The following is a 16,354-nucleotide window of genomic DNA, read 5'->3' on the forward strand; positions in this document are numbered from 1 at the left end:
GTGGGGGCTCGAAGTGAGGAGGGTGCCCAGAAAGGAAAAACCTTTTGGCCAGAGACCACGGACTTGCTTTCTAGCCAATGACAGCTACGCTGCACGGGAGCTGCTGAGCAGCTGAGCTTCACCTGTGAGTGCTGGGAGGGACGTGTCTTCCCTGGGAATCCCCCTCAGGCAGCCGTGTCCTGCACCTCTCTCAGCCCAGCGTCTGCAGCAGCGTCCGGCGCCGAGAGCCGGCACAGGGCTGGGCACTGGTTATAACCCAGCTCTGGGCCGTCCCAATGGGATTCGCTGAGCTTCCAGGAGAGAAGCGGCATCTAAATATAAAGAGGTTGGAGACCCGCATCTGTGAACTTTTGTGCCCTTCATCCAGCTTTCGAAGTAAACAGCAATTAAGGGCTGTTCCCAAAAGGATGAGTCAGCGAGGAACCGGCTGCTCTGCACACTTGTGGGTATTTAACACTGATACTTGATCAGTATGAAACCAAGGGATAATGTCTGGGCCGCCATGGGGCCTAGGATGGACGGGGGGACTATTGAAAGGATGAGGGAGAAGATGTCTAAAGAGAGACATGGCGCTTTCTGCAGACAAAGAGGAGTGTCGCTAAGGGATCAGAGGAATTCTCTGTCAGTCGTGTCAGTATCTGCCATCACAGGGTGCAGCGCCGCTCGTTGAATGGACGGCAAAACTCCCAACAAAGCAAAGTCACTAGGAAATTCCCTCCTGTAGATGGAGACCCAGGGAGCCATCCTTTGGACAAACTGACCCAGACAATGACAGACGGAGCCCCGGAGTGCTGCTTTGCCTGCCATACCCACAGTCCCTCCGTCTGCAGCTGAGAAGAGAAAACAGATTCATGGTCTGGCAGGGCCTGTGTGTTAGTTGGGTGTGATGGGCTTCCCCGGAGTGCAACCTGGCCCTAGATTCCCTCCTAGCCCTCTGGCCTACCAGTCTGGGCCCCTGTCTCACGGTGACCCTGCGGGAAGCCACAGCACACGGCCATGCACAGACAGGGGCACGCCCCGCTCGTGTTACATGGGCGGTAGCCTGACCAATGGGATATATTGCCAGCTGTGACCCTCCCACAGACACGGAACACTAGGACTGGAAGGGACCTCCAGAGATCATCAAGTCCAGTCCCCTGCCCTCCTGGCAAGACCCAGCACAGTCTAGGGGTACGACCAGACAGCACCCCACTGTCGAGATAAGGCATGCATTTTGTGCTATACAAATTGTGTTGCTTATTGCGAGTCTAAGTCAAAAGAGATTTTTTTAAAATTTGGCGGCATCTACGTTGCACCAAATTTCCAAATAGGGTACTATTCCGACAAATCCCTTAACTCCCATGAGGGTGTGACAGCGCGTTGGGGACCCTCCGATCCTGCACCTCAATAGCAGCAAGAACAGACTCCACCAGCCAGTAGAACAGAGAGGGTGTGTCTAGACTGGCAGGATTTTCACAAAAACTTGCCAGCTGTCTACACTGGCCGCTTGAATTTGCACAAGACAACTGATGTTCTAATGTAAGAATTCAGCGCTTCTTGCACAAATATTTTGACGCTCCCGCTCAGGGATAAGCCCTCTTGTGCAAGAATACTTGCGCAAGAGGGCCAGTGTAGACAGGCTCCTTAATCTTTTGCGCAAGAAAGCCCGATGGTTAAAATAGCCATCTGAGCTTTCTTACGCAAAAGCGCATCTATACTGGGCACGGATGCTTTTGCGCAAAAGCACTTTTTGCACAAAAGCATCCGTGCCAATCTAGATGCTCTTTTGCGGAAATACTTTTAACGGAAAAACTTTTCCGTTAAAAGTATTTCCGCAAAATCATGCCAGTCTAGACGCAGCCAGAGGGTTTATTGTTTCTCCAGGACACAGAACAGCTTAGACATGATGTGGCTATAGGAGTCAGGGCCAGGATGCCTCAGACCCCTTGGAATAGGGTGCCTAGGCCCCTAAATTCCCAACCCTCTGCTTAGTCTGTTCCCTTCATGGTTTCCCCCAGCCGAAACTGACCCTTCCCCCGAACACTCCCTTCCTTTGTTCAGTCCCTGCCCTCAACCGGTTGGGTTACTATGTACATAACCTCAGGCTGCCCCCTGCTGGGCAGTGCTTACAGATACAGGCCAGTAGGAGTCACCCACAGCCCCAAAACAGCAACCAGTGAATGCCCAACACAGTGTACTGCCTGCCCACTACATCGCAGAGGGTTACAGGGATCCTGGAATAGTGTGCCCCCTATTTCGGGAAATAGCAGATGTTTTTAAAGATGTGGTGTTACTATTTCGGGATACTTCCAGTATCCCAAAATAGCAACTCGGTCTAGATGTATCCTAGACCATTCCTGACAGGTGTCTGTCTAACGTGCTCTTCAATATCTCTAGTAACGGAGATTCCACAACCTCCCTGGGCAATTTATTCCAGTGTTTAATCACCCTGACAGGTAGGAAATTTTTTCCTCATAGTATCATAGAATCCCAGGGCTGGAAGAGATCGCAGGAGTCACCAAGACCAGCCCCCTGCCCAAAGCAGGACCAGCCCCAACTAAATCATCGCAGGCCAGGGCTTGGTAAAGCTGGGACTTAGAAACCTCTAGGGATGGAGATTCCACCCCCTCGCTCAGGAACCCAGCCCAGTGCTTCACCAGCCTCCCAGGGAAATAGTTTTTCCAAATATTCAACTGTGCTGGGGCGTCCCAGCCAAAGGGAGGCTAACCAGGCCAGCTGGGCTGAGAAGGCCCCTCCGCCGGACCCCTGCTGGGCATGCTCCAGTTGCAGGCCGGGTTTAAAGGCGAGAAGGGCAGCTCAGTTGGGGCTGACCCCCAAAGGGGAAGGAGCTCTTGCTGGAGCTCTGCTGTCGGATCCCTAACCGCTGCCACAGCCAGAGCTGCAGAGACAAGCACCGCACCAACATCAGACGCCACCCCAACGGTGGCTGGCTGCCAAACCAGACATGGATGACGACACAGCCACCGCGCCAGCATCTGCCTACTCAGGTGGGGACGGTGCAAGTCAGGGGAGTGGGGTAGGAAGCAGCACAGGGCAGGGAGCAGAAGGAGCCCCGGCGGACTCGGCACATTTCGGGGGGAACATCCCAGCAAGACAGTAGTGGGTCCTGCCAATCACTGATAAGGCCCTGGACTGGGGTCTTGTGGTGAGGGAGGGCCCGGGCCCCCCCACCCTACCACACTCTTATGCCCCCCCCTCCTTCACAAGGAGCATTAGAGACTCGGCCTCTGGGCCATATTGACCCCCAGACTGGGGGAGTTAGAGACTTGGCCACTGGGCCATATTGACCCCCCCAAGGGGCACAAGGCACACCAGCCCCGTGACACCTCCCCGTGATAGGGAGGCAAGATCAAATCAGTATCTTAGATGCCTATATACAAATGCGAGAAGTATGGGTAATAAGCAGGAAGAACTGGAATTGCTAACCAATAAATACAACTATGATATCATTGGTATTACAGAAACCTGGTGGGATGGGACGCACGATTGGAATGTTGGTATGGAAGGGTACGGCTTGCTCAGGAAGGACAGACAGGGAAAAAAGGGAGGAGGGGTTGCCTTGTATATTAAAAATGTGCACACTTGGACTGAAGTGGAGATGAACGTAGGAGATAGCTGTGTAGAGAGTCTCTGGGTTGAGCTAAAAGGGGTAAAAAACGAGGGTGATATCATGCTAGGAGTCTACTACAGGCCACCTAGCCAGGTGGAAGAGGTGGATGAGGCCTTTTTTAAACAATTAACAAAACTATCCAAAGCCCAAGATTTGGTGGTGATGGGGGACTTCAAATATCCAGACATATGTTGGGAAACTAACACAGCGGGGCGCAGGCTATCCAATAAGTTTCTGGACTGCATTGGAGACAACTTTCTGTTTCAGAAGATTGAAAAAGCGACCAGAGGAGAAGCTGTTCTGGATTTGGTTTTAACAAATAGGGAGGAACTAGTTGAGAACTTGAAAATGGAAGACAGTATAGGGGACAGTGATCACGAAATAATAGAGTTCATGATCTTAAGGAAAGGTAGAAGGGAGACCAGCACAATTGAGGTTATGGATTTCAGGAAGGCAGATTTTGATAAGCTCAGAGAACTTGTAGGTAAGGTCCCATGGGAAGCAAGACTGAAGGGAAAAACAACTGAGGAGAGTTGGAAGTATTTCAAAGGGACGTTGTTAAGGGCCCAAAAGCAAACAATTCGGCTGTGTAGGAAAGATCGAAAATATGGCAAAAGACCAGCTTGGCTTAACAAGGAGATCTTGCATGATCTCAAAATAAAAAAGGAGTCATATAAAAAATGGAAACTAGGACAACTAACAAAGGATGAATATAGGCAAGCAACACGGGAATGCAGGGGCAAGATTAGAAAGGCAAAGGCACAAAATGAGATCAAACTAGCTACAGGCATAAAGGGAAACAAGAAGACCTTTTATAAATACATTAAAAGCAAGAGGAAGACCAAGGACAGGGTAGGCCCACTGCTTAGTGAGGAGGGAGAAGCAGTAACAGGGAACTTGGAAATGGCGGAGATGCTCAATGACTTCTTTGTTTCGGTCTTCACCGAGAAGTCTGGAGGTGTGCCTAACGTAGTGAATACAAGCAGAGAGAGGGTAAGTTTAGAAGATAGGATACACAAAGAACAAGTTAAAAATCACTTAGGAAAGTTAGATGTCAGCAAGGCACCAGGTCCTGATGAAATGCATCCCAGGATACTCAAGGAGCTGATAGAGGAGGTATCTGAGCCTTTAGCTATGATCTTTGAAAAATCATGGCAGACAGGGGAGATTCCAGAAGACTGGAAAAGGGCAAATATTGTGCCCAAAGGGGAATAAGAACAACCCAGGAAACTACAGACCGGTCAGTTTAACGTCTGTCCCGGGAAAGATAATGGAGCAGGTAAGTAAGGAAATCATATGCAAACACTTGGAAGGTAATAAAGTGATAGGGAATAGCCAGCATGGGTTTGTGAAGAACAAGTCATGCCAAACTAATCTGATAGCTTTCTTTGATAAGATAACGAGCCTTGTGGATAAGGGAGAAGCGGTGGATGTCATATACCTAGACTTTAGTAAGGCATTTGATACGGTCTCGCATGATATTCTTATTGATAAACTAGGCAAATATAACTTAGATAGGGCCACGATAAGATGGGTGCATAATTGGCTGGATAACCGTAGTCAGAGAGTTGTTGTTAACGGTTCTAAATCCTGCTGGAAAGGGATAACAAGTGGAGTTCCTCAAGGGTCTGTTTTGGGACCCGTACTGTTCAATATCTTCATCAACGATGTAGATATTGGGATAGAGAGTACGCTTATTAAGTTTGCAGATGATACCAAACTGGGTGGGGTTGCAACTTCTTTGGAGGATAGAGACATAATTCAAAATGACCTTAGCAAGTTAGAGAAATGGTCAGAGGTAAACAGGATGAAGTTTAATAAAGAGAAATGCAAAGTGCTCCACTTAGGAAGGAACAATCAGTTCCATACATACAGGATGGGAAGCGACTGTCTAGGAAGGAGCATGGCGGAAAGGGATCTAGGGGTCATAGTGGACCACAAGTTGAATATGAGTCAACAGTGTGATGCTGTTGCAAAAAAAGCAAATATGATTCTAGGTTGTATCAACAGGTGTGTTGTAAGCAAAACTCGTGAAGTCATTCTGCCGCTCTACTCTGCACTAGTTAGGCCTCAGCTGGAGTACTGTGTCCAGTTCTGGGCGCCACATTTCAAGAAAGATGTGGAGAAATTGGAAAGGGTACAGAGAAGAGCAACAAGAATGATTAAAGGTTTAGAGAACATGACCTATGAAGCCAGGCTTCATGAACTGGGCTTGTTTAGTTTGGAAAAAAGAAGATTAAGGGGGGACATGATAGCGGTTTTCAAATATCTAAAAGGGTGTCACAAGGAGGAAGGAGAAAATTTGTTCCTCTTGGTTTCTGAGGACAGGACAAGGAGTAATGGGCTTAAAGTGCAGCAGGGGAGGTTTAGATTGGACATTAGGAAAAAATTCCTAACTGTCAGGGTGGTCAAATATTGGAATAAATTGCCAAGGGAGGTGGTGGAATCTCCCTCTCTGGAGATATTTAAGAACAGGTTAGATAGACATCTGTCAGGGATGGTGTAGACGGAGCTTGATCCTGCCTTGAGGGTGGGGGGCTGGACTCGATGACCTCTCGAGGTCCCTTCCAGTCCTATTATTCTATGATTCTATGATTCTATGACACCAACCTAGACCTCTCCCACTGTAACTTGAGACCATTGTTCCTTGTTCTGCCGCCTGCCACCACTGAGAACAGCCTCTCTCCATCCTCTTTGGAACCTCCCTTCAGGGAGTTGCAGGCTGCTCTCAAATCCCCCCTCACTCTTCTCTTCTGCAGACTAAACAGACCCAACTCCCTCAGTCTCTCCTCATAGGCCATGTGCTCCAGCCCTCGAATAATTTTGGTCACCCTCCGCTGGACCCTCTCCAGTGCACCCACATCCTTTCTACAGCGGGGAGCCCAGAACAGGACACAATACTCCAGATGTGGCCTCACCAATGCCAAATAAAAACGAATAATCACTTCTCTAGATCTGCTGGAAATGCTCCTCCTAATGCACCCTAATACGCAGGACCGGCCTTAGGCCGAGTCGACAGATTCGGTTGAATCGGGCCCCACGCGTAAGGAGGCCCCGCAACCCTGAACCTGGAAGTGCCAGCAAGTTACAGAGCTGGGTCTCTCCCCCGGCTCTGCCTGCAGCAGGCCCCAGACCCCCCATCAACCTCCCCTCGTGTCCTCCCACCCCTCCCCCAGAGTGTCCCCCTCGGCCCCGGACCGTCTCTGCCGTGTGTGGCTCCCCCTCACCACCTGCTGCTGCCATGTATAATACAATAATTAAGCCTAGTTCACTTACACTTCACCCGTATGCTACCTACAGTGCCAGGCAGGAGGTCGCGGTTCCTTTGTTTCCCACGCGTCGGAACGCCAGGCACTGGGCTCACAGGTGTGAAGGGATCCATTCCTTCTTGGTACATCGAAAGCAGAACCTGTGGGTCAATCCTGATTATTCCCTACCACTGATTGCTCTTACTAAACCTAATGTATAAGCAAAATGAGACTTGGTCATTCTAGTCATCTCTACCAGTCTACCAATTTTGCTAGGCCAAAATATTGCAAAAGTGCTTAATTAATAATTTTTCTGGCTGTCTCTTGAATTTTTCTCTTATCAAAATGTGGGATGTACTAGTCTCAGGTTGTTTCTGCTCTTTTTGGCCTGGTCTCGCTGTCCTGTACAAGTTCTGCATAATTGGGCAGCGCTCCTGACTTTCCCCACCCTTTCTGGCCTGGCCTGTATACATATGTGTATACCCAGGCTTGAATCAGGCCTAGGGTGGTGTGTTCGGGATCCATACTTTGGACAAGGCCGGAACAAGGCCTAGCACTGCAGACGTTGTTCTGGTCAAGGAAGGGCCGTCCAGGCTCCCCTACAGCACTTAGCAGCTGGGATCTGGGGGGGAGGGGAACCTCTCAATGACAGGACTGTGTAGACTAGTGGCCAGAGTCCCATAGATGGCCCTGGCACTCAGAGCTATGCAACCTAGTGGCCCACCTCAGTACAGTGGCCCTCACAATGAAGGCTGTGCTGCCTAGTGACCAGTCAGTATAACGGGTGAGGTGGGCTGGCGTCCAGTCGCAGACCCAAATGCATAGAATGTGTGTGTGTGTGTGTGTGTGTGTGTGTGTGTGTGTGTGTGTGTGTGAGAGAGAGAGAGAGAGAGAGAGAGAGAGAGAGAGAGAGAGATTGGACAAAACCAGCTAGAACCAGGACTCCCTGCCCTGCCTTCTGGGCAGCACTATCCAAGGGAGAAGACAAATCCCACCTCTGAGCCCAGACCAGCACTGCCTGGCTCAGGACTCGTTTACCTCAGGGAGCCCGGCTGGATCAGCCCAGGAACCAGAGCACTTGGGGAAACACAGAGGGCAGAAGAGGCACATGTGGGTGAAGAGACCATCTTATGGGCAGCTCCCTGCCCAGCCTCGTTCCCCTTCCACTCACAGCCCCTGGCATCCACACAAAAGTTCCAGGTTTGCTGCCAGAGCCCCACTCGGGCTCTTGAAACTGGACACCTGCCAGGGGACTGTCTTTGGGTCCAACAAGGAGACCCAGGCGCTTTGTGTCAGAGCAGCATTCAGGCCCTGCCACGGATGTCGGGGCTCTAGGATCAGTCTTGGGGTTCAGCTTCCATACTGCAGGTATCCGACTACTTTCCCTAGCCACTCAAGAACCAACAAGAGGGAGGCTCCAGCCAGTTCTCCTCAGCTCCCCACCATATGCCCCCCACGAGCTTGTTTGAAACCTGACCAACGTAAGTTTATTATCTAGTCTGCCCTCCCTCAATGTGGAGAAGACAGTGCACCAGCCACGTTCGCTGGGAGCAGCGATCTGCACTCCGCACGCCAAATCCCCAAGGCTGGTTTCTGCTCAGCTCCCCCAGACTCTCCATCTCCTTCCCAGACATCCCCAGAGCTCCCCCGGGCACGCTCTGGTGCCAGTTTCTCTCTAGCAGGGCAGAGGATCATTAAAGCAAACAGACCCTGGCCTGGAGAAAGAGCCCATGTGACACATGGCTAGGAAGGGGGAAGCACCTTCTCAGGGATTTGGCCCAGATTCAGTATTTACCGTCAAAGGAGGAAATGATGCACATTAGGGTCATTCCATGCTAGACAGGCTGGAGCTCTGTAACGTCGACTTGTGCTGTGTAAGACCTGGAAGGAGACAGCGACTGTGGCCGTCGATGCTTCTCTACGGTTTGTTAGAGGTGACCAATCTCAGCTTGGGCTTGGAAAAATGAAGTTCCCTCAAGAAGGCAGAAGCTATAAAAGGTGAAAGTGACATTATCACTTGGCCCCATGTCTCTATCACTCAGGGTATGTCTACACTAGCTCGTTAGTTCGAACTAGGTAGGCAAATGAGAGCAACCAGAATTGCAAATGAAGCCCGGGATTTAAATATCCCAGGCTTCATTTGCATATTCCCGGGCACCGCCATTTTTAAATCCCCCTTAGTCCGAACTAACTGCCCACGGCTAGACGCGGCAGTTAAACGTTAATTCGAACTAACTCCTTAGTTCAAATTAACTGTTACTTCTCGTGGAATGAGGTTGTCAGGGATGTCAGAATAGTGAGCCCGAAATAACAGGCTTGCGGTGAAGATGCAGGATAGCTATTTGGGGGTACTCATGTATCCCGAAATAGTGTTGCAGTGCAGACGTACCCAAACTGTAAGAGGGGACCCAAATTATTATGCCAGAGGGCTCAGTGGTACCCCAGATCTAGGTTGTACCCTGGGGCAGTCCATCACACCCATACAACAAAAAAGGCCCTGACAAACTGTGAGTTCATTTCCTCTAGTCATGTGCTCAGGTAGTGATGGAAGGACAGTGGTTACAGCAGGGAAATAAGGAATCCTGGGTTCTCTCGATCAATTTGTGTGACCTTTGGCCAATTCATGTTGACTTGTGCCTCAGTTTACCTATCTTTATAATGGTGTCAATTGCTGTTGTCTTTATTCCAGAGGTACCAGGCTTTGATCTGTGCACTATTGCCTGTAACCTTGTCGTGTCTTTCTGGAGGCTCACACTCAGTAATAAACTCCCATTGGTCAGGCTTCTGGCCATGTAACAGAGCTGGGCATGTCCCTGTCTGTGCATGGCCGTGTGAGTGCAAGACCTGGAGAGCGCTGCAGCTTCCCGCTGGCTCACCGTGAGAGAGAGGCCCACACTGGTAGGCCAGAGGGTTTGGAGATAACACAGGGCCAGGCTGCAGCCCGGGTCACACCCAATTAAGAAGCAGGCCCGGTCAGACTATGAATGTGTTTTCTCGTCTCACATTCTCAGTCGTGTCTGTCATTCTCTGGGCCAGTTTGTCCAAAACAGGGCTCCCTTGACCTCCATCTGCCTATCAAAACATGAGGGAATTTCCTAGTGACTTTGCTTTGTTGGGAGTTTTGCCGTCAATTCAATGAGCTGTGCTGCACCATGTGAAGACAGACACTGATAAGAATGACAGAGAATTCCTCTGATCCCTTAGCAACACTCCTCTTTGTCTGCAGAAAGTGCCCGTGTCTCTCTTTAGACATCTTCTCCCATCATCCTTTCGATAGTCTCCCCGTCCATCCTAGGCCTTTGCTGGGTTTCAGGCCCCGGAGAGCTGGATATTATCCCTAGTTTTCTTACTAATCAACTGTACTTTTTAAATATACACAAATGCACAGAGCAGCCAATTCTCCCCTGATGGAGCCCAGGGCTCTGGAGTTCTCCTCCCGCTTTGGGAAGGGCCCTTAATTGCTGTTTACTCCTTACAGCTGGATAAATAGCCCAGAAGCCAGGCAGGCTTCTCCCCAGCCTGTTTGCATCCAGATGCCACTTCTCCCCCAGAGGCTGAGTGACCCCCCGGGACGGCCCAGAGCTGGGTTATAACCAGTGCCCAGCCCTGTGCTGGCTCTCGGCGCCGGACGCTGCTGCAGACGCTGGGCTGAGAGAGGTGCGGGACGCGGCTGCCTGAGGGGGTTCCCAGGGAAGACACGTCCCTCTCAGCACTCACAGGTACCTGTACCCAGAAAGAGGGCCCTGAGCCCCCATATGGCTGCATTTCAGTGGCACTGGGGATCCTCCTGGTAGATGCACGATACAAGGCCAGATTCTGAGGCCATGGCCAGTGCTTTGCTCAGGCCTCACGAAAGCAACACGCCCCTTTGAGTAAGAGCCGAGTAAAGAGCTCAGGAGCCAGCGGTGTGTTCATTTGCAGACACCATCGACTCCTCCTCTTTCCTCTCAGGGCTCTGGCTTCTCTCGGGGGCAGGTGCGGGGCTTGTGCTCTGACATTTATTGTCTGCAAGGCATGGAGGCGCTTGGGGTCCTCACAGGAACAACTGTGAGAATTTTGAACCTGAAAAGACGTCATTTCTATGGCCTCATTTGAGAGGTGGGCCGAGCAGTAATGCCTGAAACGTGCAGTAACAATTCACCCGGCAGCAGACTTGTCTTGTAAACAATGGACAAGGAAGTCTTTGCTTTCAAGCTGTCTGACCATCAGCCCCACCTGCATTGCCCCATCCAGCTGGGAGTGCCATTCAGCTCTACTCCTTGCTTCTGGGTCAGGAAACGTCTCCCGTTTCTTCACCTCTGCTCCCATCACTTGTGTTGCACCCCGCGGGCTGTGGTTAATCACCTTTGGGTCATCTCCAGTTGTTTAACGTCCTTCTTATGCACTGGTGACCTAAATGGTTTGCTGTACTCCAGCAGAGTCATGGCCAACACTGAGTACAGGAAAAGCATCACTTCCCATCACTGGGCCTCTGTTAATACAATCCCCAACTGCATTTCAGGTGTTTGCAATTGCGACAAATTCCACGCCCTTGAGAGCTGTAGCTATACCAACACCATTCGTGTGTTGGCAGCATGGGGTCAAAGGAACCCACCGAACTCCCGCCTCTCGGGGAAGTGGGTTAGCTGTGCTGATGGGACAACTCCTGTCACCGGCGTCTATAGTGTGTGTAGTGACCTGCTGTGACAACTCCACGGGAGGGTTTCAAGCAGAGACAAACCCTCAGGCAGATCTTCCAGAAAAGCCTCCACTCTGGTCCTGCAGCCATGGGGAGTTGGAGAATCCACCACTTCCCCTTGCAGTTTCTCCCAAATTTTAATCGCTCTCACTGCTAAATATTTGTCCCTTCTTTCTAGCCGGAATTTGCCTGGTCTCAAGTTCCGGCCACTGGGTCCTACACAGCGCATTTTTACCCATGGTTTTCACCTTATGAGACTATTGCTGTGGGTTAATCCAAGCACATGGGGCTCTTCCCTTTGCTTACTGTTCAACATTTTTTCCAACCTCAGATCATTTTGTAGCCCTTTTGTGCGCCCTCTCCACTATGTTCATATCCTTTTTGAAAGAGTTTCCACCACTGCCATCTGCAGAGTTAAATTCCTTCCCCTGCTCCAACTCAACACTCCCACATTTGGAAAGCCAAGGGTCGGATCAACCCTTTGGCCCCAGTATTGTACTAGAAGCTCACAGTGAGTTGATCGTCTATAGTGACCCCTAGATGCTTTACAGGGTCTCTCTGTGCCTAGGTCTGTGGGTTTGGGCTGCTTTCCCTGTTCTGAGAGGATACATTTATATCTGAGTGTATTCAATCATTGCTATCCATGGGCTGAGCTCATCAAACGGTCCATATCGAAAGGTACCTCGGCCCAGGCTGCCTCCAGATTGTTCATGAAATTATTCCACAGCATGGAGCCAAGAACGAATCCTTTCAGATCAGTCCTTTCAGGGCACCTCCATTCCATGACAATGGCCCATGGACAATTCCTTCCTCACATCACTTAGCCGGTTATTATCCCAACTGGTGCTATTACAGAGTATTCATCTGTTTCTGAATGTTGCCCCTGCAGAATCAAACGTTTCTGAGAAATAAACGATTATCGGATCTGTCCCGTTCCCTTGCTCACCAGACATGTTCTGTCACTGAAGGACGATTTGGGGCTCGTTTCACAAGTCCTGATTTCCAATACGCCATGTTGCTGTCTGGCATTTATTATATTGCTGGAGTTTTTTAATTAAGCCCTTACCAGCTTTTCTGGAGTTTCCTAACCCTGTCAAATCATTCTTACGAACATTTCCCATTTTGAGCACTGGATGTCTGGCTCAGACCTGTCCTTTACTTGTCTTTTCTTTCATTTTTTTTAATTTGAGCTCTGTTGCTGCTTGTTTTGGAACGTCTGGTCCTGAATGCGCTGTGTGTGGATCAGTTAGTGCACCGCTCCGGTGTTCATAATGCTGCGGTGCCACTGTGCTTGCTGTTAACATCCTCCTTGAACTGCTAATCGACAGGAAATTATTTCTTCGCCTGGAATGATAGATGCATCTCGCATTGCTTCTTCCCAAGTGCAGAACACAAGAAAAGAACAGAGAAAAGCGCCAGTCTAGACGGGATCTTGCGGAAAATAAGCCCTTTTCCGGAAGATCCTTTATTCCTACTGAAAGGGCTTATTTTCCTCAAGATCCCATCTAGACTGGCGCTTTTCTCCGGCAAAACCCCAAGCCGGAAAAAAGCGGCAGCCATGTTCATGCAAATGCCTTGGGGGATATTTAAATCCCCCACGGCATTTGCAATTCCAACTGGTCTCATTAGCATCCCTTTTCCGGAAAGGGGTGCCAATGTAGACACAGCCTACTTCTTGAGCACATCCGCCTTTTAGCTACTAAAGAAATTTCCTTTCTCCCACTAGAAATTGACAGAAACCTTCTGGGATATCTTCTGTTCTTAAATGCTTATTAGTCTCCTTTGTATGATCTTTAAAGCTGTCAAATAGCAGGGAGAAAAATTACATCTTTCAGCTATTGGAACAGGACAAGGAGCAAGGGGCTGAAACTGCAACTAGGCGGGGTTAGGTTGGACATTAGGAAAAACTTTCTAAAAGTCAGGGTGGTTAAACACTGGAATAAATTGTCTAGGGAGGTTGTGGAATCTCTGTCACTGGAAATATTTAAGAGCAGGGTGGATAGACACCTGTCAGAGACGATTTAAATGGTGCTGGTTCCTGCCATGAGTGCAGGGGACTGGACTCATTGACCTCTCGAGGTCCCTTCCGGTTCTATGATTCTTTGAGATTCTTTATGATTCTTGGGAACTTTCTTTTCTGGTCCGTTTGAACGTAACCGGTTCCCTTCTTTATTTTCCTCCCCTTTGCCGCATTCCTCCTCCCTTGTCTCTTCCCTAAGCCAAAGAGTCCAGAGTTCTCAACGGGTCTACATAGCGCAGCACCCCCTAGTCTCATAGCCTGTCTGGGAAACTCCCATTATGTACTGCAGCTTGAACCTCCATTAACCGGGACTCCCTGACTGACCATGGATGTTCCAGGAGCAGATGTTCCTGGTGGAAGGCTAAAGCCTGAGATCCCTGCAGCTGATCTGTCCGGTGTGCTGCCTCTGGGCTGATAGGTACCCCCCCCCCCCAGTGGGGATGCCAGCTGCGCTGTGGTGGGGCTGACCAGCGTGGCTAGGAGCCTGGTGCACAGGGAGTTGGTCTGGAGCTGGGCTGCCCAGCATAGCAGGGAAAGGCCTGTGGAGATCAGCCGGACAGCGAGGCTGGTGACAAGGGGGATCCAGCCAGGAAGCCACAGCTGGTCCTGAGCTAGGGGGTGTGAAAGTAGAAAGAATTATACTGTAAGAGAGAGATGAATTATGCTGTAATAATTGAATAAGTTGAAGGAACACTGTTCGTCTCTGAACAGGAAGAAGAAAAGTATGTGAATGTTGTTTGTAGGAATGCAGATTCCAGAGTGCTAGCCAGAGTTAATAGGAAAAGGAACATTAGGTGTTAGGGAGAAAGCAATTGAGAACCAAGTAGATATGGACAGGAGATTGCTGTGTGCTTGATGTGGAAATGAAGATACTTGACCCAGTCTCACACTAATCATGTGAAGTTTTGCCCCTCCTTTTAATCCTGTTAATTTGACTTTCCTTTGACTGTATAAATCAAGGGGGTTGAACCTTGTATGGTGCTCACATTTTCTGGATGCATTTTAGCAGAGCTTTGCTAAAATAAACAGAGCGGTCTGACAAATCTGTGAGTCCTGTCTGACTTTGACAGGGGCCAGATACAATCTCCCATGGTCCAGAAAAATCCCTTATCCTAGAGGGTCCTGGACCAGCGAAGTCCAACCCGCACATCCTTTGTAGAGCCTGGGTGAGCAAAACTGAGCACACGTCCAGGGCAGGTTATTCTCCATCCCGTTGCTTAGGCATCCAAAAATGGTCTTTGTTTTGGCCACTGCTGTGAATAAGGGATATTCAGAACCCACATTCATGTTCCCTGCAGGTACTTACTGAGGCATGACACCGTGTGACAGAGGAATTTTTGAGACATAGGGCACCATTAAATATGGATTTGCTGCTACTAAGGTCATTTGTCCATTGCTACTTTCCACAAATACAGAAAATGCTTGTTTTCAGTGTGTGGAAAGTAACCTCTTTGCTTCACCCATGAGAACAACCTGCAGTAGTGCATGTCATGTCTCACATTCCCATTTTCTCTCCATCCATGCAAGGGACTCCATTCTTCCTCAAGGTTGGACACCTTCTCCACTACTCCATGTCAGACTCCAACACAACCGACTTCACCAACCCCTCCACCTTCATCCTGCAGGGCATCCCTGGCCTGGAGGCGGCCTATGTCTGGATCTCCATCCCTTTTGGAGCCATCTACGCTACAGCCCTCATGGGCAACTTCACCATCCTCTTCATTGTGAAGATGGAGCCAAGCCTCCACCAGCCCATGTACTATTTCCTCTGCATGCTGGCCATCACCGACCTGGTCTTATGTACATCTACCCTGCCCAAAATGCTGAGCATCTTCTGCTTCAATTCGAGGCAGATCAGTTTCAGTGCCTGCCTCACCCAGATGTTCTTCCTTCACTGCTTTTCCATCCTGGAGTCTGGGATCCTCGTGGCCATGGCGTTCGATCGCTATGTGGCCATCTGTCACCCTCTCAGACATTCCATCATTCTGAGAAACTCCATTTTGTTCAAGTTTAGCCTGGCCTTGTTGCTGCGCAGCACCATGCTCATACTGCCCTTTACTTTACTGGCAAGGCAGTGGCCATATTGCAGGTCCAACATCATCCCCCACACGCACTGCGAGCACATGGCTGTGGTGAAGCTGGCCTGTGCCGACATCCGTGTCAGCAGCTACTACGGCCTCTTTGTGGCACTTTCTGTGATGTGTCTGGATATGGTTCTAATTGCCCTGTCCTACACCCAGATCCTCAGGGCCATCTTCCGCCTCCCCACAAAGGACGCCCGGCTCAAGACTTTTGGGACCTGCAGCTCCCACCTCTGTGTCATCTTGGCCTTTAATATCCCACGTCTCTTCTCCTTCCTCACACAGCGATTTGGCAACAACGTGCCCCTGCATTTCCACATTTTCATTGCCAACGTGTACCTCCTGGTGCCCCCCATGCTCAACCCCATCATCTATGGGGTGAGGACCAAGGAGATCCGGGACAGGCTGCTCCGGCTGTTTACTCACAAATGGACCTAAAGTTTTGTCCTGGTTCTCAGGCTTTCAGACCAAACTCCGTGTGGACCTGCTTGTAACATGGTGCCTGGGCCTTCTGCTCAGAATCACTTATGGGGCTCTCAAAGAGTCATTCAATCCTCTACTGACCTTACTGTGCTGGGTGAGTGTGACCAGTTGGAGAATAGGTCTGATTCATTAACTCAGACCCTTGCCAGCCTTCAAATTGCTGGTAACTGGGCCCTGAGGCCCTGGCCCTTTTCAAGAGCGGAACAGGATGCCCAAAGCCATGTAAAAGCAGCT

At 50.0% G+C, this 16,354-nt stretch overlaps 1 protein-coding gene across 1 annotated transcript; it reads left to right on the forward strand.

Annotated features, from left to right (window-relative positions):
- The first annotated feature begins 15,127 nt into the window (after positions 1–15,127).
- On the forward strand, positions 15,128–16,075 carry LOC102458486 (olfactory receptor 52E8-like). Its single transcript, XM_006112430.3, has one exon. The coding sequence runs from the start codon at positions 15,128–15,130 to the stop codon at positions 16,073–16,075; it is 948 nt and encodes a 315-aa protein (XP_006112492.3).
- Positions 16,076–16,354: the final 279 nt, after the last annotated feature.

This window comes from Pelodiscus sinensis, chromosome 1 (assembly GCF_049634645.1).
Source record: "Pelodiscus sinensis isolate JC-2024 chromosome 1, ASM4963464v1, whole genome shotgun sequence".
NCBI classification, from domain to species: domain Eukaryota; kingdom Metazoa; phylum Chordata; order Testudines; family Trionychidae; genus Pelodiscus; species Pelodiscus sinensis.

What these genes read in the sequence shown, in the direction of transcription:
- LOC102458486 (XM_006112430.3), top strand. Translation starts at nt 15,128, where the DNA reads ATGTCAGACTCCAACACAACCGACTTCACCAACCCCTCCACCTTCATC.